The sequence below is a fragment of the Podarcis liolepis genome (genome assembly GCF_965112155.1).
Source record: "Podarcis liolepis genome assembly, chromosome: 1".
Taxonomy (NCBI): domain Eukaryota; kingdom Metazoa; phylum Chordata; class Lepidosauria; order Squamata; family Lacertidae; genus Podarcis; species Podarcis liolepis.
The window spans coordinates 70,140,610-70,167,639 of NC_139554.1; the positions used below are offsets into that span (position 1 = coordinate 70,140,610).

General features: G+C 43.0%; 1 protein-coding gene across 6 annotated transcripts in view; it reads left to right on the top strand.

Moving 5' to 3' along the window:
- The window catches only part of LMO1 (LIM domain only 1), a 105,501-nt gene extending 88,915 nt beyond the window's left edge, over positions 1–16,586 (top strand). For all 6 annotated transcript variants that reach the window (XM_083478881.1, XM_083478884.1, XM_083478880.1 and 3 more), the window contains exons 3-4: positions 6,094–6,219; positions 16,129–16,586. In XM_083478881.1, coding sequence (XP_083335007.1) covers positions 6,094–6,219; positions 16,129–16,234 — 232 coding nt within the window. In that variant the 3' untranslated portion in view covers positions 16,235–16,586. The remainder of the gene's footprint in view (positions 1–6,093; positions 6,220–16,128) is intronic.
- Positions 16,587–27,030: the final 10,444 nt, after the last annotated feature.

Genomic DNA, 27,030 nt, shown 5'->3' on the forward strand with positions numbered 1-27,030 from the left:
GTCCTCCAGATGTTTGGCACTACAACTCATAATTTCTAACCATTGGCCATGCTGGCTCAGGCTAACAGGAGATGTGGTCCAAAACATCTGGAAGGCATCGGTTGTGGAAGGCTGGTTCAAATCAAAGTCTTTCTGTTCTAACATGCTGTTACCAGCTTTGGCCAGTTGCATGCCTATAGGAAGTTCACAAGGAGTGTGTGGTGCGGATCATTTCTTGGTGCCCCCACCCCAACCTGCTACTAAAATAGCAAACCATTTAGCTGTCGCCACTAATTGTAACTGATCCAGGAATAGAGAACCTGTGACCTTCCAGATGTTGTTGGGACCCCCAACTCCCATCATCCCCAGACAGAATATCCCAATAGTTAGAGATGGTGGGCCCAATGGTTCCCCCACTCTAAGTCATCCAAGTTGGTGGTCATCACCTCACCTCATCTTGGGGGGAGGGGAGAAGAAAGGAAAAAAGGTTTGGATCCTATGCTAAGTTGACTTAAGGAAGTTCACCCATCTTCTCATCCCCAAAAATCCTCTGGAACCCCATCCCACATTGTTTAAGAGGGCTCCAGAGAGGCTTTATAGGTGTGGTGGCGGCTGCAATGGGGAGAAAATCATGGAAACCTTCCCTTCTGTCAACTTATTTAAGGTAAGTCATTTTAGGGTGCAAGCCAATGCGTTGAAAAATCAAAGCTTGTTTTCTGCCCTCAAACTCTGCTTGTACGTCCTTTTGAAAGTCATGACCAATTGTCTGGGAACATAACCTCTGCATGCCAAAGAGCTCAGTCTAGAATGCATAGCAGATGTATTCAGTTTATGTCCCTTAGTTCCTGTTGACAACCCCACTTAGATTACCTAACTGCTCGTTGAACATCCCAGGACATTTTTAAATGCAAGCAACTTTACCCTTCTGTGCCGTTCCCACAAAAGACAATTTGAACTTGGAAGTGCTAGAGTAAGTGAGATATATTCATATACTGAAGAGTGGGAAGAAATGTTCGAGGCCGAGAACGAGATTAGCACGCAGACTAGCTGGGAGCTATATTTGTTACAGACATTAAAAAGCAACATGATTTCAGCTGGACAGAACATAAGCCTTAAATCTTATGCAAACATTCAAAGCTGTTTAACACTGTCTTACCCCCAAAGCCCCTGGAAGGAGGCAGGTGAATCCAGTACCAAATACATTTTTCATGTCCCTTAAGCTGACTGTTTAAATAGTTAAGTGAACATCTGTCCAAACTTCCCATCATTTCCATTTAGAGAAGCCGCTAATTCAAAGGGTGACAAAAAGTGCCTGTTTAACAATGCAGATGGTGCTGTCTGCCCCCCTTTTTTTGTTTAATCTAGATTGAGCTCCACACAACTGTGATGCTAATGAATAATGGATTTTTTTATATTCGCACATGGAGTGGCATTGCGCTCTGAACAAATCTAGGATTAGCTTGCTTCTAATTTCCCCATTTGGATATAGGGCAGTGATTTATTTATTTTATAATGGTAACCGATGTGGATATTTTAAAGATCAGAGGGGTAGCATTCTGATTTCAAAGATGAAAGCAACTTGTCAACTTTGTCATTTGGAAGAGTAACACAGATTAATATGAGTGCAGCAATAAAATGCTGAGAACCTCCATTTTTTGCAATTTAAGTGAGCTGCATCCATCAGTGATACTTATATTTTATTGGCAAAATTGACACAAATTTGCAACTGTCTGATAAACACATTGTGTGTTACCTCCCAGTTTTCATAGAACTAGTGTCCCTTTAAAGATAAACAAGTATAGTCTCATTTCAAAGATAAAAGAAGTGGAGATACTTTCTAAAGCACAAACCAAATCAAGATGAGGCAATGTTATAGTTTCCTGAACTGATTTAGGCCATTTATATTCATAAAACCTACAGAGAGGTGATGAGTTAGTAGTCATTCAGTAGCAGCAGCAATTATTATTATTATTATTATTATTATTATTATTATTATCCCACCTTTCCGCCAAGGAGCTGGAAGTAGCATGCATGGTCCTCCCTATCCCCTTTTTACCTCACAACAACCCTGTAAGTAGGTTATGTTTAGAGAAATAATGACTGGCCCAAGGTGAGCTTCATAGCTGAGTAAAGACTAGACTCCTTTACACCACACTGTTTGGGGCAAAAAATCATATTCAGCTGACCCCAGAAAGCACATTGGTTGAACAAATTCATGTGAGATTCAAAGTGTTCAAATATTTGTGGGGTTCTTTTTTCAGTGGGATGTCTTTTGAGGGATGTGAAATGCCCTGCATAGTCATTTCCTGGGTTTGTTTCCCTTTCGTTGCAAAATTCGTTTAATGCCTCTTTCTACTTGTTTGCTTAAAGCTATTGTTCACTATAGCGGCCATTAAGTTAGATAACAGCTTGAGCTAAAACAATGCAAAGTAACAATAGGATAAAATCCATTCAACGTAGTCATTACAACAAACTAATGTGAATAAAGACCTTTCATATCAATTGACTTAGGCTGGAATTCAAAACACACTTCCAAAGGCCTAAATCCAGCTTACACAGATGAATTTCTGAGTAAACATGCAATAGATTGATCTTCATATCTAACTTTTGAAAATAGTGTTGGCTTCACTGCTGGGGCATCAGAAAAGGCTATCTGAAATATTTTAGGTAGGGGTAACCAGTGTAGTGTCCTCCAGATGCTATTTTGTCCCATTCATATGTGTGGGCCCCTTCCCCCAAGAAATACTACTGAAATGGAGGAGGCCTTTTCAAAGAGCTAAAGGTTGTGCCAACCAGCCCAGGGACGGAGGAAGGGGTTACAGTGGGGGCAGGCCACCCTGGGTGTCACCACTGAGGGGGGTGACAAAATGCCAGGCAGCACTCACTGCAAGGCCTGCAGCGCGCCAAAGCCATGCGTCTCTCCTGGGAGCGATGCATGGCTTGGGCGCCCACAGGCTCCGCGCTGCCCCAAACAGTCCGCCAGCCGCCTCATCTGTAGGGCAGCTAAGTGGGAGGAGGCAGGCAGACCCCTCAGAGGCCCCGTGGAGTATCCTGACCTGGCTCTCCCCGCCCCATGGGCAGCTGGCCCCACCCCTGGGTGCAGGGTACACACGCCACTCCAGGCGCCCGATCAGCTTGCTCCACCGCTGAATCATTTTTGCTTGGTTCTATTTTAAAGTGCAAGTTAGAGGACTGACACTAAAACTCTGGACAAAGAGACTCTGGGTCTTCAGAGTCTTGCACAAATACTCCTAACTTTGTTTGAGAAAGAGACAAAAGCTTCAAATACTCTCCCACTTCTCCAAGAACAGGCTGCACAGGAAACTCTGGTTTCACGCAGATATAGACAATGTTTTTGTGGTAACTTTCCCCATCACCTCATGGTGAGACCATATAGAAGTAGGTCATCAGAAGGTTATGATGCATATTTTTACTTCGGCACCCAGTCGCTGATGGAACGTGATTCTCAAGGCTCTGTCGAGGTAGACTACAGCCTGAGCTCAGTTATAATGGAAGCAAGGATGCGTCACGGTTGATGAAAAGCTGAACTCAGATCTGGGTTTAAGTAGCATCCGTGTGACAGCTTTCTTGTGTGTGGCCTTCAACAAATCTCAGATTCAGCTCCCCATCTGTAAAATGAGAATAGTAATGAACCATCTTGCCAGTCTGTTGTGAGGATGAAAGCAGTGAAGATTGCAAATTTTCTCTTCAGGATTAAAAGCACCAATATTAGCAATAGCACTAGGCCCATATTAATATTTATATATACAAACATTTCTATCTACTCATTTGGCCCTAAAGAGTTTTCCCCCTCAAGGTAGCTTGCATCTATAAAAGACATAAGCATCAATTACAGTTATTATTGTTACATTTCTATAGCAGCAAACATGAACAAGTTGAAACAATACAATTTAAAACAAAACCAATTTTAAAACCAACTAAAACATTTGAAAGCATATAGAACATCTAAAAACACAATGGCAAACTCTCACAGCTGCTAATTTCAAGGTTGCCACAGCCAGTATCTTTCAGTCATCAAAAGCCAGGGTGAACAAGAATGTTTTTCAATTCCTCCTGAAAGTCAACAATGAAGGAGGAGACGGATGCATCTCCCCAGGTTTTGAACACATAAGAGAGACCTTATCACAGACTCATACTCACATACTAAATCAGCACACTGTGTATTTTGTTGTTTTTACTGAGTATTTTTTACTTAAAGTGTAGCTAGCAGTTGATTGGCACCACTGTCATACAAACTTTGAAGTGGAGTCATTTGCAAACTACAGAGGTTTAGCTCTTGTGTGTTGGAAAAGGCAACAGAATGCTGTCTTCCACACCGCTGTAGTAATTACATAATAGATCATATTGGATCTAGAGTAAGTTAGTTGTACTTAGGCCCCATTGAAATCTGCCTGAAAAAATGAGACATGAAAGAGTGGAATCCCGCTGATTTGAGTTTAACCCACTGAATCAGGATCAAACCTATTGCCTTTCACATAAAGCCATTTATTGCCTACATTTATTGTTAAAGAGGAACTTAATCTGACCGGGTATGAAGTTGCTTTATATTGAGTCTGTCCAATGGGCCATCTAGTCCCACATTTTCTACTCTTGACTGGCCATAGCTCCCCAAGGTTGCAGGCTACTTACGGTTCTTTGACCTGAAAATACAGGACCTTCTGAGTACAAAACTTGTGGTCTACGACTGAGATACGGTGAACTTCCCATGTGTCGTACTTGTCAAGAGATTCCCGCCTCTTTTATAAGAGTTGTTGTGATGCATTCTTCATGTGCTGGTGATGCTGCAGCGATCTTCAAGGACTTGTAGGTGGGCCTGGAAGAGCAAACCGTACTTCTTGGAGTGTCATGCTCTGAAAGCAGCCAGTATCTGTGGAAGCAGATAACAAAGTTGGCAAAGCATTCGTGTTGACACAAAAGCTATCTCCAAAGACCAGGGGTGGGGGTGGGGTGGAACCAATTGATGTAGAGGAAGAATTACTTTCATTGAGAAATTGAAGAGAAAGGAGTAAAAGGGAAGCAACGCTATTTTTTGCCAAAATTCATTTCCAGGTTGAGATTCCAATTAAGATTCTTAACATTTTAACTGTGGGAAGATTGGACTCTTCTCAGAGGGAGACTTTGGGCCCCGTAAACATGGTTTATGTGGAGTCAACTTGACTCTTCCAGTGGATATGGATGGACTGAGTAGCTTTTGCGAATGCCCATGTATGTTCAGATCACAGCTCCTCCATGTCCTAGAAAATCCTCCAGTGATGTGGTAGATAGTAATCTTGATCCACGTGGAAGCAGTCATGGGATCTGTTCTGCACTGGAAAGATCAACTTGCATTTCCAATTCAGCACTAAATGACTGAATGTGAAATAATTCAGATGAGTTTTTTGAGCCAAACCAAACTTGCATGGATTGATATCACCCTGGGGTCCCATCAGCATAGGATCCTATTTCAGTGTTTAGTTCTAGATTGAAAATGCCACCACCACCCCCAGTCTGAAAAAATTAAGTATCATGTAGAATAAACTTAGCTCTCTCTGCCTCCCAGGTATCTTAACTTCACCCAACTTCTGCCTATAACAAAGGCAAATTGTGGCCCACAGGGAACATGTTTACATCCAGTGCTCCCAAAAAAACATACCCGGCACTCCCCCCCCCCTCCCTCCGTATAGCTAACAAATCAGTAGGAATTGATGAAAGAATAGCAAATTAGAAAGCGGAAGGTCTGAAAGAGGGGCCTGTAAAGATGTTCTGCAAAGATGCTCTTAATTTGCATAAGGGGGGGGCAATTAGATTGCTTTGACTAAGATGTTGGAAGCCCCAAAATAGTGCTCTGTGTGCAAAATGCATTTCTTCATTAGGCAGTCAATTAGCAGGAGGCTCAGCAGCCGAGCAAAGGAGCCCAGCTTTCTTCTCCTTCTCCCTTTTTCTTTTCTCCGTGCCATTTCAGCCCACATTCCCACACACTGGCTGGTCAGCGAAATAAGGGACGGCAACTTCTCTTTATTGGTGCAATACAGTATTTGATACTGCTAATTACACTTAATTAGTCCTTCCGCCATTTAATTAAAACGGCTTCTAATGATTGTGCTTCCTTGGCAGGCTCTTTGGGACCACGGGGAATTGTGCTGCCTGCAGTAAGCTGATCCCTGCCTTTGAGATGGTGATGAGGGCCAGAGATAATGTTTACCATTTGGACTGCTTTGCCTGCCAGCTTTGCAACCAGAGGTGAGGACATGAGGCTTTTATATGAACAGAACAGAAAGAAAGAAAGAATGCAAGTTATTCCCCACCCCCCACCCACCCCTGATCCCAGTGGAACAAGAAAGTCTGGCTCACGGTTTGATATCCATCACCTTCTCCCAGGCCTTCAAATTGCCACTGCTGGGTGAGTCATTTTACCTGCTAATGGAACACTGGAGCCTTCCCCCTGATAGGCCAACATGCGGAATTGGTGGTAGGTTGGATTGTGGCAGGAGCAAACAAACAAACAAAAGTGAGTGCTGTGCTGCGGGCTAGCAGGTGGTGTTAAGCGGCACCGAGGCAACTGAATGAGCCGCTTCAAAGCCAAGCTTCTTGTCGGTCTGCTGCACATCCATTGATATGAGGATGGCTTGGCATAAATACTTTTTAAATCAAGGTTACTTAAGTTGGGCATCTGACAGGCTCGGAGGCCGGGCTGGGAAGAGTCAAAGGAAATAGAGCTCTTCAGAATAATTCCTCGCAGAGCCCCATCAGCTCGCCGCACGGTCGGGAGGGTCTGTTCAGAGCGCAGCTTTAAGTGGGACATATCATGTGTGCCTAAAAGGCAAGCTATAATAGGAGAGGCTATATAATGAAGAGCGTGGTCGCTATTCTGGCGTGCTTCACATCACCATTGTACTGAAGTGTCCCGCAGCTTTTAATGCACCGTGGTCGACTTGTATGTTGTGCATGGATATCAGGAGGGTATCCACTTAAGGTTTAATTTGCGGAGGGTTAGCTGGGGCCTGGAGCTTTTCTCTCAGATAACAACCATATTTCCCAATGACACATAACCATCAAACCTAGGAGTCCTGTCACATTAAAATTCCAAACTCTACACAAGGCCAGCCTGGTCTTGGAACCCTTTTGGGAAAGGTTCAGGTTTCAGTGAGTTTCCAAAGGCAGGAAAAGGAGTGAAATTTGTTAGTTATGAAGCAGCTACAGACAATGCTGCCCTGCTATATATACCCTCATAGTACATATTGAGATTTGCCACGCTGATGATCTTTGCACTCAGGGTGGTGTTTGGTCTAGGCTTTAAGCTAGATCAAATTCAAGAGCAAGACAGCATGCAATCCAAGCAGGGCTGCTTGCAAAATTACAGAAACATCTATTCTAATTAAAAAGTATTTCAGTATCTCTAAAGAGAAGGCGGAAATGCTTCATGCAAATGAGGGTAGCCAGCCTGGTGCTCCACAAACGTTTGGGACTACAACTCCTTTCAGCCCCAGCTAACATGGTCAGTCCTCAGGAATTCTAGAAAGTGTAGTCCACAACATTAGGAAGGCACCAGGTTGGTACAGATAACTGTGAGGAAACAGAATCTGACAATGTCCAATATCAAATGTAGCAGTACTGGAAATTCAGAATCAAGTTTCCATAAAAATGCTTTAAATAAAGAGGAACATCAGTGTGTTGGGAATTGGGAACCATGTTAAGTCTGCCATTTTTATGCCTACTTGCCTGTGCTTAAGTCCCATTTAATTCAATGGGATTTATTTCTGAATAGATATGTATAGGATTGTGCTCTTGGAATAGTTCCAGACACTACACCATGTAGAGGGGAAAGGAAGCACAATTTTTGTAAGCTTCCTGTTCTACAGTTCTTCGTAACTTTTGCATCTTTCTCCTACAGAGTTGCGAGCAGGAGCATCACAGAGAAGTTGCGCATCCCAGTCTGGCTCCCAAATTTCAACACATTTATAAACACGCACATCTCATCACAGAGGGGAATGTCTAATTGAAACTTGAGGCATTTAGAAGAAGCCTGAAGGACAGGAAGTGGGAGCACTTCCTGTTTCCTGCACACAATTAAACCACTCAGCTGGCATCCTAGCATAAGCTTACTTTCAAACAACAAATCCATGTGCATGCCTTACTTTAACCCAGATAAACCTTATTTCTACCTCTTAATATACTTTTTTAAAAACCTCTAAGCCTTATATGTGCCAAACAGGTAATCTAAAAAGCTCAGCTCTTCGGCAGCTTGACATGTTGCTGCTGCTGCTTCACCACACTAAGGAAGTTTGGAATTAGCAAGCCAAATCCGTTTTTGCTTGACAAAACATTCGGACAACAGACCTTCGTGCACAAAAAGGTCTCCACAGGATTACCAGTGAGTAGAGCTGCACTGCTGGCCCTCTGAATGTCCACATGTTGGCATAGACACCTGCACTGTCAAAGTAGCTCCTTTCATGTATGCTTCCATGTGTTCCAGAGCCCAAATCACATGGGCACCTGCACCTAAGCAACCAGTCACACATAGGCTTTGACAGTGCAGGTGTCCACACCAATCGGTGAACAGTCAGGGAGCAGAGACAGCAGCACAGCCCTGCTCCCTGGTAATCCCATGGAAACACCCTCGCCAGATTAATAAGTGAAGGGTGCGCACCTTTTGGCCACATCATATTAAAAGCAGTGACCAGTGGGCATGTGGATTGGCCATAAAGAACATCATTATCATGATGAATCCATTCACTTTACTCAAAACCCCTTGGCTCCACAGCCATGCAGGCTCCCTTGAGTGCAAACCCAGTGCATTTCTTCTGAACAATGTGTATCAAATAATTTAGCTTTTCGGTGAAGTCAGTGTAGTTTCCCCTGACGGAAAGGTGCGGGGAACAGAACATATCCGAAGTTAAGAGTATCAGGAATTCTGTCGTTTTGGGTGGCTGTTATTGAAAAGGCTGCATCAAGCACGAAGCTGGCATTATTTGTTTGGAGTAGACTGCCTTTCTGTATGAAAGAAGCAGGCTCAATAAATCAAGCTGTCCCATTTGATAGCCTATTCCACTGAGGTTCTAGTGACATCTAGTGGGTTCAGATAGATATCCCCATTTCTGTGTCCACCTTTGTTGAAAAATGCTAGAATGTTGTAGGATCTTACTGTCTGCCCCGACTTTAAATGTGTTTGTGGGGCTTTTACCAAAGTTATGTGAGGAAAACGTATTGACTGTTTTTTAGTACTATGATGGTAACAAAAATACTTTCTTTCATCGCAGCAGACCTTTTTAGTACACAGTGGAGTTTCTGAGGCTTGTTCACAAAGCTTTAGCAACCCTAATTAAAAATGAAGAGAAAAGTTGGCTGAGTTGATGGTCTGGACATTCTATGAAATAAGGCAAAGCTGAAGTTTTTCTGACTTTCCCAGACATAGACTTGTACTCACAGTCACTGCAGCTTCAGCCTTAAGCATCACAATCCTCCATTTATTTATTTATTTATTTATTTATTTGTAAAATTATATCGTCTCCTTCCAAGCATTCATGGAGCTATTCTATTTTATCCTCCTAGCAACCCTTCATTCAATGATTATGATATCCCCTATCTTCAAAGATGGTTCATCAGAGATTTGAGCAGAAGGAGCTTGCTGGTTAGGGTGAAGCCATGCTAGCGCCCCAGTCACCGTTGCTTAAATGGGGAGAGGGAGGGGCAGGTAGGTCAGGGGGGTGCAAATGCGCCAGCAGCACCAATCTAGTGCTCCTGCTGACCTGGCTCCTCCCCATCTTTCTTGCAGTAAGCAACAGTGGCCCACCTGCAGAGGATTTAGCATAGCTTTTCTGGATTTGAACCCAGCTCTCCCCAGTCCAAGACCAACACCCCAGCAACCATACTTTGTAGTTTCTCGGTGCTACTGAATGAAGAAAAGGCTAGGTTAATGTTTATTTCTGTATTTATTTGATTCCATTTCTTAATTGCATCTTGAAGTGAAAGAACCATATAAGCAATTCCATGTATGTAAAGCATTGAAAACAATTCCTTTTAAAAAAAAACAATTAAAAACCAGTTCATAAGTAGATCCAAACCAGGATGTGGAGCATATTTTCCAAAGTTTGGAAGCGAAGGGGGAGATAAGCACATAATAATGAAGTTCCTTGGACCTGAAGGGATGGAAACAAAATCAGATACTACCTTGTCAATTGGATTTGAAATTGTTTTTATATGTGTTTTTATTGATGGTGTTGTTTTTAATTATCATTTTTTAAGATGCTTTGGTTGTTAATTTCCTCAAGTTTGTTTCATGGGAAGCGCTTCATAAATTAAATGAATGAATGTTACTTCTAGGGCGTTAAGTTAGAGGTGGGTGGCCCCTGGCCCTCCAGATATTGTTGGACTCAAACTTCCATCAGTCCCAGGCACACTGGCCAATGGTCAAGCAACATTTGGTGGGCCAGAGATCTCCCACCCCTCTCTTAAGTCATAGCCTTTACACACACACACACCCGTGACACACACACCCCACAACTCCAGTGCTTGAGAAATGTCAAAAAGTGTGTCATGGAAGAGGTCCCCCCCCCCCCCGGTTTCCTAAAATATATGTCACCCAGATATATGATCAAAAGTTAGACTCATTTTAGATGACTTGTCTGTGCTGTTAGCACACTGTTTTTTTAAAACCACAAACTCAAAACTTCTTCAGCATTCTATTTCCATTAATTATCTTCCACAGTGCACTGTTAGTGTTACTGTCAGCGTTAACTGTTACTTCTAAAATATTTCCTGGCAATAACTCTATTGCAATTTGTTAGATGAGAGCTGGGTTTGTTCGGTTTATTTGTTGTTGGGTTTTTTGGGTGTTTTTTTTTAAAAAAAATCCTTTTAAATCCTCAACCTCATTTCAAGAATTGTAGGCAGTGTTTAAAAGAATCCTGAAGGCAATTTACCTGCTGCTTTAAACAAATGTTATAAATTTAAACATTGGTTCCTAAAGTGACTGCGAATGGGACACCTCATTTTTTTAAAAAAAAAAAAAGCTCATGCCAGCAGAATGAAAATAAATGATTTCTACTGATTCTCCCTGCCTTCTGCGCTTTCTGAAAAGCTGCTCCAGCGAGCTAGAGGCCATTCTGGAACCGTGTGTTTGCAGAATGGACAGTTAAGGTCCAAGTCATTGATTCTGAGGTGATTCGGGCTGCACTTCTGCACCCACTTACATGGGAGTAAGCCCCACTGAACTCAGTGGGACTAACTTCTGAGTAAGCATATAAAGTGGATGGTTACTCATTGCATCTGGTACTGGTTCCTTTCACCAAGTCCTCAGGCACACCAGTTATCTCACATGCTATGGATGCTCCAGGCTGCATGAAAATCTGTGCACTCTCTCCAAATGAACCCATTTAAGTGAATATCGTGGAAATCATAGATTTGTAGTGTTGGAAGGGACCCTGAGAATCATCTAGTCCAACGCCCTGCAATGCAGGGAAATGCAGCTGTCCCATACAGGGATCAAACCTGCAACCTTGGCGTTATCAACACTACACTATAACTGAGTATCCAGAGTTGTTACATGCCAAATAAACTCATTGGTGTGTGTTTACCAGCAATGTCCCCATATATAATGCATTTTTGTATATGATTTTGATTAAGACCTGCATTTTGGTGCATACTTTACCCCAATATACACCTTTTTTGTATGTATTTTTGAGTTGGACAACTACATTGCAAAATTCAGAGTAGTGTGCATCGGTTTGGAAGGTGAAAATTAGGTAGATTCGCATAAAAACGCAAACTGACTGAATTTCTCCCCCTCCCCATGTCCAACTCACATCTGCTGCCATGTAATATATGACACAGCCCAGCTGCTGGGGGGGGGGGGCGAGTTTGACCCCACTTTGAAATTCTAGTCGGGGAGCTTCCAAAATGTCATTTCTAAAACATAACACATTTCTTCTCCATGCTTTTGCGAGGTCTTCCATCCCTGCTCCTAGAAACCTCCGCTGATTTGGCAAGAGGCAGCTGTCAAGCGCGCTGCACTTGTGCCGGTGGCAAGACTTTAATCTTCATTTTGCATTACTACTCCTTCAGTTTTTTGCTTCTTGGTTTAAGGCAAAAATATGTAGCGAGTCAGCAGCTGTCTGTTTTTCAGTCAGCAAGGGAAACCTTTCCAATTCAGCAAAACACTTGGAGAGGCCTGCACTTTTCACAACAGATTTTGAGGTGCGGATTTTAGCTGGTGTGATAATTATTTTGTCTATATCCCCTTAATAGAAACCCAAAAATCATAGAGCTCTGAAGTACTGAAAGGAGTTTCGAAATTCTCATAAGGCTAATACATATAGGGCACCAAGCTGAATCTTACCTGATCTATTAATTAACCCTTTCCCCATTGAACCCATAAGCTTCTTGCCTATTGTCATCAAATTAAGCTGCCAGCAAACCTGAGGGTCAGAAGAAAATTAGCTGTCACCAAGACCGCTGATACTTCATCGTGCTAAGTGGAACCGGTATTTCCCCAGTGTGCAAGTTTGCTGCGGGAGGGTTTAATTTCCTATTCTGTGAAGTCTATAATTTTTTTCTGCGGCAGCATGAAAACTGCTTTGCCACATTCTGGTTCCATCCTTCTCAAGCAACATCCAGATTGGGGATAGCCAACATGGTGGCCTGCAGAACTTGTTGGATTTCAACCCACATCGTCCTTGACCGTTGGCCATGCTGCTTGGGGGAATGGAAGTTGCAGTCCAACATCTGCAGACCACCATGTTGACTACTTCTGAACTAGGCATTATTTGAAACTGATGACAGGGGACAAGGGGAAGACATTCTTTTGCTGCTTCAACTGCATATATGCTGATGTCCACACGTACATGCTGATCAGAGTCTCCCACATAAGCCAGATGAACGATCATTACCCTTTTCAGTAGGTGATATTCAATGAGAAGGAACCATGATTATTGCTTCCTGGATATGATACCTTGATCTGTATAGCAATGGGACTGGACTATTGAGCAGGAGCTCTCAAACGTTTGAAGTCATGTGCACACTAGGACTGAGAAAAATAAGCATGCATTCCATGAAGGTGTTTGATGGAACGACACCTCACTTTCCTTTATAGTGCAGGATAATTCTAGCCCTCATCAACACATGTTTGATGATAAATGTGTGAATCTTCCTTGAGCCCAAAGTTTAAGTAAGTCCCAGTGAAACTAAAATTGCAATCCGAAGTCCATTTTCTCAGGAGTAAACCACACTGAACACAGTGTGACTTACTTCTGAGTACTGCAAATTCATTTTCCAAAACTTAGCAGCATGACTCTCTGGTGATATAAACAAGTTTCTTGCTGCCAGAGAACAAGTTACCTTGCAGTGTGGTCCCTCGGTTGAGAGAAAATGCATTAAGTATCCACCAAAGTGCAAAGGCTGACACCTCCACTCCAGTCATACACTTGGCGTGCATGAAGTATTCTCTAGCCTTGCCTTTCAAATTATGCCTCTTGCACAGCCCTGAATACAATCAAGTGTTGCATCCCAGCAAAGTAGGAAGTAGGAAGACAGTTTGCCTTGGTGCCCATAGTTCAGCTGCTAGTCTTTGTTATAGGCCTGGCAAAGTTATTTCAGCCTTACCTAAATGATCTCACAAGTGGCCAATGTGCATAGCCCTGTTTTTAATGTGAAGACACTGGGGATAAGGTACACCTATAGGGACAAGATTAGCTGCCATGATCCAGCTCTCCCTTCAGCATTTCTGCTTAATGTGTGGGTGGGAGAATTGTGCTTTGGGAGACTGCATTTCTTACTCATCATTCATCAAAAGTAACATGAATGTCAAAGGAAATACATGCATACATCATTTTATTTGTATGTCGTCCTTCCATAGTTGGAACCGTGCTCAGGGGGAATTGCAACACGTAAAAAAATGCATAATCACATACATAACAAAAGTAGTAAACAATAAATAAAACATCAAAAAGTACACAACCAAACAGAACAATTTCCACATAAATCATAAGATCAAAAATAAAGATACAAAAAAATTAATTTCAATAACGGCAACAACCCCCACGCAGCAAAACCTCATAAACAACACCCCCAGCCCAAGAGCCTGGTCAGCAGCCTCAGCTTCTGCAGCTGAAGTGAGTCTTCCAGGACTCACAGCCAATAAATAGCACATGGCTCGTATTATGTTGGTGGAATATTCCATATACAATGTGAAAAAAATTACCTATACATAGATTTCCGTGCGCTGCTCTGGTTTCACCAGAAGCAGCTTAGTCATGCTGGCCACATGACCCTGAAAAACTGTCTGTGGACAAACGTTGGCTCCCTCAGCCAGTAAAGCGAGATGAGCGCCGCAACCCCAGAGTCATTCGCGACTGGACTTAACTGTCAGGGGTCCTTTACCTTTACCTTTTAGATATGGATTAAGTTTTAAGATGGGAAGAGGCTAAGAGAAGAGACAGTTCCATTGCAACTTCTCATTTGGTAACTTAAGCATAGGCCATGGCTCTTTCAAACTACTGTTTCTGTCAACTAGACTACATATCAGGTGAATGTAATAGTGGAGATCCTTGTTTTTAAGGTTTAGCAAATTCAATTAGGTTCAATACCAACAGGGGCTTGCAGATTTATGGCAGACTTGGAATGAAGGTGTGAGTGTTTGTGAGGGGTTACACTTTTAGAGATCGTAAGTCGGACCCTTTATAATTTGATGGGTGATAGAAAGAATGGGGACTCGTGTGTGTGTGTGTGTGTGTGTGTGTGTGTAGAACCCAGTTGCATTTAAAGACAGAAGGCACCACCTACATCCAGTACCAGGTTGAGACCTGAGGTGAGCACTGGAAGTGTTCAGCAGGTGTATAAGCAAAGGGCCAGGACCGCGGACAGCTCACTGCAGAATATGATAGTCAGGCTGGACATAAAACACCAGCACGCAAGTTAAGATGCTTCCACACAACCTTTTACTGTGGACCCTGTGCTGCAAGCTTTTCTCACCCGCCACATAATGTCATCCTTATCAAAATGCCCTCCCATTCCCCACTTCCCTAATTTATTCTGCATTTACTATTTGCGATTCTTTTATTTTTTTTACTTATCAGATTTCCCACAGAAATGGAAAATCCAGATTAAATTGTAAAAACGATATGGAACATCATTTTTTTTATGAGATCACTGTCATATGGATGCTGTGCAAAAGTTGCATGCAGGAGCAGCCCTGAGTCCACAATAAATTACCGTATGGAAGTGCCCTATCTGACCTGAATCTGTCTTGGGCCTGAATTCCATCCTGCTCCACAATGAGCTGTCCGTGGTTCTGGCTCCCCCACCTGCCCACTACCTGGGCAAATCTCCCAGTTCCCACCTGCAGGTCTCAGCCTGGTACTGGACCTCTCATAGGTCACTGAGAGAGTGTGTGTAACTAAACATAAAGGGGCTGATTTATTAAAGGATTGCCAGAAGTGTCTGATGCATTGCAAACTCAGGGCCAAACAAGTTGAATAAGCCTGGTTTGTGGCCCCTGAGATCACTGGGTTAATTTTACCTTTCCAATTAACAGTTATAATTGAAGGCCTCTAGACCTTTTGATGCTAGAGGCAGAAAATCTTAATGACATTCTTCTCTCCTACCCCTCACTTTGGTGTTTAAAAATATGATCATAAGCCAAATTAGTGATCATTTTATGCCCTTTAAAACTTGCCATTTGAACCAAATCATCTAACTTCGCCTAATGTTAGGGCCAATCCCCCTTTCTTGGGTTTCTTAATCAGCTCATAGCAGCTCAAAAAGAGTGATCTGAATCTCTCTTTGTGGAGCATTTTTATCTATACACGCTTACCCTGCCATACGACCCAGTTTTATGTTCTTCTGATTCCCACTGCCCCTTTAAACAAAAAACTTTTTGCTTTTGTGTTGATTATATGTTCATCTCTTTGAGAAGTGTTTTTCATTCCTGATGTGGTGGTAATAGAAAAGTATTTGTAAATAAATTAAATGTTTTCAGGTGGGGAGGAAAAAGACGCACAACATAACCACTTCTGTTTTTCTCAAAAGCCAATGGAAGATAAAACACAAAGACCTTAAAAATGATGCATTACTTGCCTACTTAATGTCAGGAAAAAGAGATTCTTATTTTTTTCTTTCCTTAGGTAAATGATCTCTTCTTTTTCTTCTGTGTTCTAGATTTTGCGTGGGAGACAAATTTTTCCTGAAGAACAACATGATCTTGTGTCAGATGGACTATGAGGAGGGGCAGCTGAACGGGAGCTTTGAGCCCCAAGTTCAATAACAAACCCTGCTTTGCTGAAACACTGTGGGATGGACGTTCAGCCACACTAGCAGTGAAGGGCGTCTGTCAGCTTGCCTGCAATATTTTTTTAATTCTCGGTCCACAAAGGACTCTATACATTGTAGTATTTTCCCCCCTCCCCACAACACAAAGCAGTTACAATTTTAGATGTACAGTTGTGCCTGCTTAGCTGAGCACTGCATTGCCTGTATGTTCGTGAGTTTTTTGGGGGGATATTTGGGGGAGGGCTCTGTACAGTCTGTTTTTTCTGTATATAAACTGGAACATTTATTTTATGAAAAATGTAATGCAATTTTATTACAGGTGTGAATTAAAAAAAAATATGAATGTTTCCTGGCCATCTTTAAGCGATTATTTGCTCTGGCGGTATTCATATAGGAAGAAGCCATGTCACTCAATGCACACCAGTTTCTCCATGTGGAAGTTCTCAGAGTGGTCTGAGATTGTAGAAGAGAAGTTCTGTCCTGTGGCTCGTCAGTATTCTAAGAATCAGGTTTAAGAAAAGAGGAGGACAATAGTTCATCCTAGCCTTCTCTATGACATACCTTTTATTTCTGCGTTCAGGGAGCTTCTCTTCGATACTGAATACATAATATTTAAACAAGCCAGCAGGAATATAGGAAGCTACCTATTGGTCCATCTGGCTCAATATTGTCTACCCTGACAGACAACATGCTGAAAATTGAATCTGGGACCTTCTACGTGAAAAGCACGCATTCTACCAGTGAGCTATGATCCTTCCCACCGAGCCACAGCAACCTGGAGTGACATATGCCAGGAAATCAGGGGTCGCCAATCTGACCACTAAGACTTCCTCTGACACCCCCAGGGTTCCAGTCCCCCCTGCTCCATTGAAAAGAGACTTGGAAGATGCATTCTGTTGTAGCCAATCTAATAGCTTGTGTTGCGTGCTTGGATGCCTTGTGTGTGTGATGGCCACGATGGTTTCATCTGCTTGCAAACCACAGTCCTGGGTTTGGACACAATGAGAAACCAAACCTGATTGTGGGTTTATGGTATGTTTTGCTTGTGTGAGGGGAAGAGTCAAGAGGGAGCAATCAGGCAGCATACACCAACATCCTGCTCAGTCACGGTAAACCACAATAGGCCAGAAACTATGGTTTATCCTGATGTGCAAATGTGACGGCTCAAACAAGCCATGGTCTCTTTCATCTAAGGTGGGTTAGTTGCCCCACTACCTCCTTTGTGAGAAGCCCTTTGCATCACCCATTATCATACCATTAGAGAAACAAGGCAGGTTATAGAGATAATTTGGCTTTCAGCATAACCCTGAGCAAAAAAAGAGGGAAGGGAGAAACCAGTCCTAAAGCACCACTCCCTCCCCTATCTTCAATCTTCACAAAACCTTTGCAGCCCTCTTTGATAACCCTTACCTCTCAAAAAGTCCTCCCCACTGTAACCACTTTTTCAATAGGAATAGTCCCACCACCCCAGTACTAAACTTTCAGTGGCAGCAGAAGAAACAAGTGCTCAAAATGACTTGGGCCCTTGGAATATAAAAGGTGACAGGTGGGTTTTTGCAGAACAAGGGCTTTTCATGGGAAGCAAGGGGAGGAGTGCTGGCCGTGGCTGAGAAGAGGAGCACAGAAGAAAGCTTCTGGCAGGACTGCTGTGCTTGGTAGCACTTCAGAGAGAGGAGACGGGACAGAAACATGTAAGAGCAGATTACAGTTCCTTTTCTAGGAATTCCTGGGGCTTGTGGAAAGGGAGGTGATGAAACAGCGCAAAAGGCTATGATGGATGTCCAACAGCAGGAAAGAAGGATGTCAGCGTTAAACAAAATGCTCCCCAAAAGCAACAAAGAGATGTGAGCCTCAGTAAGGTGCCCCAAGAAGAACATGTTCAGATAGCTGAATTGCCGAACATGTTTGGGGAAGTGTCATGACTTAGGTTTTTTTAGGTACTAACTAAGGGAAAGGACAGTTGCAACTTGGCGTCAACCTCAGTGAGACATGAAACGCATGTATGACTGCATTTACCATTTAGGATTTAACTTTCCTGCCTGCACAGACACATGCCATGGTCCCAATGCAAAGTGGCAACTTTCCTCCCAAAACCAATACAAACTTTCTCCTCCCCAGGCACCATCCCACTGACATTGATATATATGTGTGTGTGTGTGTGTGTAACACAAGGTGTACATAATGCATTCACACATACACTCCCAAACACAATCCGTTCTGGAGGCACGTCTGGAAGTTGAAATGGGTCTCTCGGAGAGGTGCCGTGCACAGGTGTGGGTGGCAATTGCCCGCTCCTGTGCATGCGCGAATGGCGATCGCTGCTCCCGCACATGCGCGAATGGCGGCAAACCCGCCGGTTACTTCCGGGTTTGCCATGGACATTGGGCAAAATGGACGCAAGCGGAACTGGATGTAAGAAGAGGTTTGATTGTATTGTATGTTCCAGATCATCACCCGTTTATCAAAAGGTGTTCCCCAGTAATCATTTAGCTTGATCCACTCCAATTTACTTGAAAATAAACCACACTGACCTTAGGTATTTACTCTCAAGGAAGGTACCCAGCAGTGCAGCTTGAGCTGACCTCTTGGTTCACCTTCCTTTGATGCTTTGTGCTTCCACGGAATCCAAGATCTGAGAAATGAAGTTGCTAGTGATTTCAAGTAGTTGTCATATTTTTAATGGGAATGTCTTTCTTAGACAGGTTAGATGTGTGAATGTGGAAGCTGTTATTCATGTGCCCCAAATAGTATCCTTAACAGTTACCAGTCTTGTAAGTAATTCTCCTTATGGTCATAATGGTTTCCTAGAGCTTGCCTTCCACCAGGGTAAAACATGGCTCGCTTCAGAGATGTTGCACGTCAGGGAGAAGTTTGGACTGGAATACAGCCAACATCTCTTCTCACAGTGGCCAACCAAATTCCCATGGGAAGCAAACAACCAGGACCTGTGCGCATCAAATAATCTCCCCTCCCATGGTTTCCAGCAGCAGCTATTCAGCCTCTAGAAGTGGCGGTGGAACATAGTCATCAGGGTTTAGTGGCCAGCTCAGTTCTACAGATGCCAAATGCCTGCTATCTCTCTTCCCTCCTCCCTCCGTCCCCTGCCTTTCTGAGAGTGCAAGCATCATGTCGATTGTACTGTCATGCGATCTGGGCATCTGTATCGTGTGTGTGGCCTTGTGCTTGCTCCTCCACCATGCAAAAACTCGCTAGCTGGTAAAGATTTGAACTGGAACCATCACAGCTCATTCTGCTGTAATGCAGATGCAGGCCATGCTGAGTTAACTTGAGAATGGCTGTGCAAGCAGCTCTGGGGCTAGGTCCATGCCAGAGATACCCACAACTGAAACACCCCAAACCTAAGCCCCAGGGCAACAGGTCCACTTTTCTCTAGACAATCTGCCAGCTGCTGTTCTTGTTGTTTTCCCCAAAACTTTAGTATAAAGGAGGGAGATTTGGAATGCACACATGAATCGCTAGAAAGTTAGTTGCACTTCAGGGCCATAGCACAGCTCGCTGAGGCTCCAGGAATCTCATTTGTTTAGCATCTTCGCCACATGGACTCCCATGCAAATCCTGTTTGCATTTCCCTGCCTCTCATCTTGTTGCATTCAGAACAGCTCAATGCTCGTGTGCCCATGCAAATGGCTTTTTGAATTATTTCCACGATGTAAGTTTGGCAAGCGGGGAAAAAAAACATTTGTAAAAAAAGAAATAAATCGCAAGGAATTATTGATCGGCTTTCACAGAAGCTGCAACAAAACAGCCAGAATTTCACATAAAACCTGGGAGAGAGATTGTACAGAATCTATATAACGGTGTACATAAATATATATGTGTGTGTTGAATAAGGCCCTCCTGCCGTGACCCACATTCTTAGGTGCAAAGGAATGATTTCCTTTTTTTAAAAAAAGTGGAATAAAAATGCAATCATGAATTTTGTGTGAACACTGCAAATTTGCTTAATAGAAACAAGTATTGAAGACCAGACCTGCCGCTGAATAATCGCTGCAGCTCTGAAGAACGGAAACGGGGGGAGGAACCTTTTGATGGTGCTGTACTCATCACTTGGCATAAATATTCATTCACGGAATCAGAGCCGGGTAAATGGCATTTAGTATTAGCAGATAGCCTTTTTGCTGATAAAGATAACCACCTCTTAATCAGTTTAGTGACCACTGGCCTATAGTGAGGCATTTAAGCTTTTGAATCAGACCCTGCATTGAGAACAAGTTAATCCCTGCCCCTGGTGCTTGAACCTTAATGAATCTTACTTTTGAGTCCATTTATAGATGCTGCTGGATGCAGCAAAAAGAAAAAAAGTGCACGCTGCTCAACTTCTGAGGCCTGGTTCACGTGGCCATGTGGTTCTAGAAACAAACCATGCAGAGGCAGAGGGAGAGAGAGAGAGAGAGAGAGAGAGAGAGAGAGAGAGAGAGGTAACATCTAGAGGTCTAGAAAGGGAAAATGGGAGTTACTTATCAGGCATAGGTACCACAAAATTCGGATTGGTCTGGTAAATAGGAAATCAGATGGCACATACCGTCAGGTGTTCAGATGGGAGTCTTTCTCAGCCCTACCTAAAGATGCTGGAGATTTTACTGAACCTGGAATTTTTTGAACCCAAAGTATTACTCTGTCACTGAACAATGGCCTTTCTACTTGCAGGGATTTTAACCTTGCCCCTGCACCCTAAAAATCTGTTCTGGACTGGTGAAGCCTTAGCTGTTAATAGATCATGACCATCCACTCTTGCTTTGTAAATTTAGAAACCACAGGAATTCTAGGACTGACCAACAGTTCAGTGATGCAGGAGGAAGTCCCTGCCTGACCGGATTCCGGTAAAAACAAAAAAGAAGATCCCGTAAAAGTAGAGTTTGTCTGCACCCGAAACTGAACAATGATCAACTGTGATCATTGTATTGGAAAGTGTTTGGTCTTGTTTTAATTCAGGCTTACACCATGTTGGAATAACCAAAGCTGTCTTCTCCCACCGAATCCGTAATGCTGTGGTGATTGTTCTGCCAATGCTGACTTCATTTCCATTCTACCTCTTTCGCTTCCCAGTACATCTGTATTTCAGAGAGCCGTTGCTGCTGCTGCTACTGCTGCCGCCACCACAACCACCACCACCTTTTCCCTCGACTGCATTCCTTTCATTGGCCAGGCCAGCTCCAGGCAATCTTAACTCTCGCGAATTCATATCTTTCCAAAGAAGTTAATCTAATATTAACAGCAATTTGTTACCGTGCTATTAGCTTAATTTGAATTACAAAAAGCTGCTGCATTTGCAGCTCAACTCTGAGCCGTTCATTTGTAAGCTTTATCCAGCCTCTGTGCTGTTAACGATCACTCACTTTGCTGAGAGCGATACGCCAAAAAAAAAAGAAAAGAAAAGAAGGGGGGGAAGGAGGAGGTGGGGGGGGTAGAAGAAGAATCTCTTTGCCACGGCTGGCTGTAGCAAGTTACATATGGCAGACGGAGGAAGCATAATGAGAAGTGTTCACTAATTGGCTGGGTGGTGAAAGATAGTCTGAAGAACTCTTTCAGCGATAAGGGCTACAGAATGAAGATCTGTGCATGTCCTGGAAATGGGAGAGTCCGCCGAATACAAATACAATACTGCTCTTCCAGTAATACCGCTAAAGAGTAGACAGCAGTTTTCCCTTGTGGCAAATGTATACAGTAAATGTCTTTAGTATGGAAATAAGCAGACATATGGGCACAACAGCAGACATTTCTAATACCAACAGATTCCTGACGCATTTAGATGCTGCTTCCACGCTCTTCGTCAACATGTGCATTAGGGTTTTCCGAGATTTATCTACTGCCAAAGTAAGTATCTGTCTTTTTGCCGGCAAATTCTTGTAAGAGTAGGGAGGGGAAAGGAAGAGGAATGCTGATGAACGCAATGAAGAAAGCTTTGCCCCCTCCTCGGCACTTACACATACACACCTTCCCAGCTTCGCTATGCTTAGCTCAGATCTCCAACTGAGGAGGGCTGGGATGTAATTGGATGGAGGTCCTCCAAACGAGAGCTCGGCAGCAGATAAAATGCTGACAGCAGTTCAGTCCCTTCGGCAGTAAGCCGCAGTCTGCCACTCTATAAAAGGGAATGGTCCTGGTAATTCTGGGCTAATTGTTGGCCATGATGGGCATTGACCTGATCAGATTTGAGGCTGAATTTGCTGAGTCACTTTTTAATGGGGAGAGGATGTTCCAAATGTCTGTTCACTGTTCTCATCCACTACCGAATACCATCTTTTCTTGGGAGACTTTCAGAGTGGTCCACATACTGAGCTTATCTTGACCCTGTTGGAGTGGCGCGCCAGTTCAGATGGGAAAGTGTTCAAGATGAAATCTGTGTCAAGGTCATTGATTGAAGATGTAAATCAAGTTTAATATATGTTTGGCTCACAACATGCTTCGGAAAGAAATGTGCTAAAATGTGTGAGGTGTTTTAAATATATATTATATTAAACCCACGAAAATGGCATTGCAGCTCCTTCAGAGTTCTGAAGGGTGCAACTAGTGTGTCTTTTTTTAAAAAAAATGTTTAGGGGTACTTTCATTTTGACTCAAGAAAATCACCATTTTACAGTTCAAATCGGGGGAAATAAATACAGTAAATGGACAAAAGTACAAAGATTCACAAAATGTTTAGGGGTATGTGTACCCCTGCATACCCCCAGAAAAAAGCACTGGGTTCAACTGAATAGAACTTCCTCACTGTGTGTACCACATGTTAAAACCTGAGGCATCGAGTGGTGAGGGACCTCCATGTGTTTTTTAGCCATCAAAGGCTCATCAATAGAATAGTCGTATCTCCTGGTGTCAATTCAAGCGTAATAGCATTCAAAGGAAACATGCCCCAGCTTTTGTCTAGCACAGAAGCTCTTACATTTAAGTAAGGAAGAGAGATTTATTCTGGCAAATAACAGCACTGGCTCAGCAGCAGACACAGAGTTCAGGAATCATGATTCTGGAGTTTAGGAATCAGGCAAAAAGTTTAGAACTAATTAGAAGCAGCAAAGATGTCCCAACCCTTTCCATATGGTTCCACAGCTCCCCCCAGCCTCCATCAGGGCTCTCTATTTAACTGGAAGGTCAGTCGGAGGAGAAGGCACCCCTTCTCCTGCTTCCAAAATGGCTGAAGTTGGGACACAATGGGGAATCTCCTTACCACCACCAACCCCAGTTCCCACCATTTAGGCCCCTTCTCTGTTGCCTTCTCCTCCTCTTCCTCCTCCTCCTCCACCATGGCCCGGCAATCCAAACTCAATCTCGACTATACTGTCAGGCCCATGACAAAGACAATACAATTGTCCATGGGGTCATCTCATGTGTGAACCAATCCATGGAATCTCAGGTACAAAAATGTCATTTAATCCAATCCTCTACCTTCAATATAGGGCTATCCATCAGTTCACCACAGATCAATCACACAGTCCTGGGCTCAGTGTTCTAGAAGCTCGCCTGAGTAGCCCGTTCTTGATAGAGTAGCATGACTTGCCTGAGAAAGACGCAAGCTATTGTGCTATTGTGGGCTCAGTAATGATGAGCCCTGTTAGAAAATGTTGTCTGTCTTCCACTTCTCCCTAAGTCTTAACATGCCTATTGCAGTATTTCCTCTCTGACCTAGAACGTTTTCCAGAAGATACCGTGAAGTGCTGAATTGATTTTGTGGGCATTACACCGGTATGAAATTATGAATGGGGTCCAAGAAGGTCCACTATGATAGCTTCATTAGATTCTGTTTAATGAACTCTTACCTTCTACTTGACATAGTTTTTCTGGTATGTATGTCGACATTATTCCTCTATCAATGCTACATTGACTTTGGTTTTGAACTCATACCCAACTTCACACTCTGCTATAATGCTGTCAACTCACATTTTGTCACATTAAATACAGTAAAACCATTCAGATCAAATGTTGGGGGTTTTTTGGAAGCTAGTTGACATTTGTCATTTCTCCATTTTTCACAACTGCCAAGTTTTCCTTTCAGTGCCACTGACTTTTAATTTTTTCCGTCTATAACTTTTACTTTGTTCTCAGTTTAATTTACCACAGACATGCTTTTCTTTTCTTTCAACATTTATTTCTTCAACATGAATTGTTTTCCTAGTTCTCCTATAATTTCTGACTAGATTATCGTCATGTTATAAGCCATGAGTTTCTTGGTTGTTTTTGCTGTAAGAGGCTGCCTCTCCAGAGTTTTTGGGTTTTTTTAATGAACACCCAAGAGGTCTTTGAAACATCTGTTAGATTTCTGTCAGTATCTCTTATCATGGATGCTAGCTGGAGCTGATGAGATATTTGCTGCAAAACAGCCGACGGGCACCAGGTTGGCAAACACTGCCTTATCAGGGACCCAATTTCCTTTAAAAGTAAGTAGCATGCATTTCTCAGATATAGAACATAACTCTATTGGATCTACCTTGGGAGACAGTACTGAGGGTGTTTATATTCCCCTATGAATATTGGCATGGAGAAGTCCCAGGTTAATCTGTTACCTACTTCTGGCTTTAATATTAACAAATCTTTTAAATAATATATTGGAACAATTTGATTTGATTATTTGATTGCCTTATTTACACAAATCTAATGCACACTCAATTTTCAAAACCTTGAAACCAAAAACAATTTGCTATATCAGTGGTGTTTATCAAGTTTACCATCAAACCTAATGCGCCACCAAATCTAATGCACACCCTAATTTTCACAATGTAATTTGGCCAAAAAAGGTGTGTTTGAGTAAATACAGTATTTAATTTCTATACCACTTAGTATAGGAAAAATATCTTTTCACCTGGAACACACAGGCCATTCATCTTAAAAGGCTGATCCTAAAGGTGCAATAGAAATCCTGGAGGGTAGTCTTATGTGTGTTACAGACCACTTATAAAACCAGGCCATAATATGAGGACACATGAATCAGCCACCTTTTTGCTAGTAAGCAAGTCTCAATCAAGTCAGTGCCTATATAGGAGATCCCAGTGCCTATATAGGAGATACCATCTTCATTTCTCTAGTAAAATAAAGGTGGGCTACGTATGTTGTAAATAAACCAGGGTTTGCTATGGGCACCAGTCACAAAATGGTTGCTCTGGGGCCTTGTAAGAGAGGCTGTGCTAGTGCAAACAGGAACTGAGCAGGAGCAGCATTGTGGAGAGATAGATAAACTTTATTCGCATTAGCCAACGGCCATAGCAACATAAAACAAGCAATATATACAATTAAAAAGACAACAATGGGTAAAAAGGGCAATCAAACGACCAAGATTATCGTTCAGATAGTGGCCCTTAATCTCATTGCACCCTTGATAAACCTAGCAACCTTTGCTGTTGTCTGATCATTTTGATCTGATAAAAGACAGGACAATGTGGCCGCAGATGGGCAGCCTGGGATGGTAAGTAAGAGTGGGATAATGATCTCATTCCTCAGATCTTTATAAAGGGGGCAGGACAGGAGAACATGCGCCACTGTTTCCAGATTGCCATCTTCACAGGGGCAGAGTTGTTTCTCAGTTGGAATCTTTTGGTATCTGCCGCCCTCAAGTACGGCAGAGGGCATCAACTGGCCAGATTGGATGTGCATTGTGGATTATTGAGGGGATCTTGACTGAAGCCTCACAAATAATAAACCTTACTAAAGTGATACCTCGATATCAAGGAACAGATCGCCTTCAGGTGCAAGGAGGAGCTCACGTGAGTTAATGATCCACTATTCCAACATAAAGGGATGTGGGTGGCGCTGTGGGTTAAACCACAGAGCCTAGGACTTGCTGATCAGAAGGTCGGCTGTTTGAATCCCCACGACGGGGTGAGCTCCCGTTGCTCGGTCCCAGCTCCTGCCAACCTAGCAGTTCAAAAGCACGTCAAAGTGCAAGTAAATAAATAGGTACCGCTCCAGCGGGAAGGTAAACGGTGTTTCCGTGCGCTGCTCTGGTTTGCCAGAAGCGGCTTAGTCATGCTAGCCACATGACCCAGAAGCTGTACGCCGGCTCCCTCGGCCAATAAAGCGAGATGAGCGCCGCAACCCCAGAGTCGGCCACGACTGGACCTAATGGTCAGGGGTCGCTTTACCTTTACTATTCCAACATAAACCGTTGCACATAGAAAACAAGATGTGAACGGGAGCCATTCTAGTCTAGCTTTCCCCAGAACGTGCTAGTTTTCTGTCTTGGGGGAAAACATTATATGGAATATAGCAGCATGCAATCCAGAATGCCCCCACCAGTAGTGTTAAGTGGTGTGGTCCAGGCTCACCTCAGTGAGAAGCAATCCATCATTTTCTGACAGGGTATAATAGCTCAATGGGTATAGCATTGAGCAGATGCAGCAACAGATGCAGCAGCAAATGCAGGATTTCTCCTTGGCTCACAGCGTTTGCAGTTACAGGTCAGGAGTTGGCAAAATACATGTTCACCAGAAGGTTTGGCTAATGCTCATTGTCCCCCTCAAAGGTGATAGTGGAAATTCAGCATATAACTTGTTCTGAAATACAGGCGAGGTTGAGGGCCTTAATTCTTAAAGGTAAATGGAAGTCAGACTAACTAAATATTTTAAAGACAAATACCATCAACCCATTTTTCAAGCAATTAACAGATTTTACCTTCATTTAAAGATGAAAGTTAATGAGGAGATGACCCACTTTAACAGGCTGCAGCAGCAGAGCAGAGCAAACTAGATAAGGTGGTCCAAACCAAACAGAATCGGCACACACAGCAAAGCATTAAATATTTAAACACCATTTTGGTGAGCGGAGGCGACTCCAGTCCACTTGGCT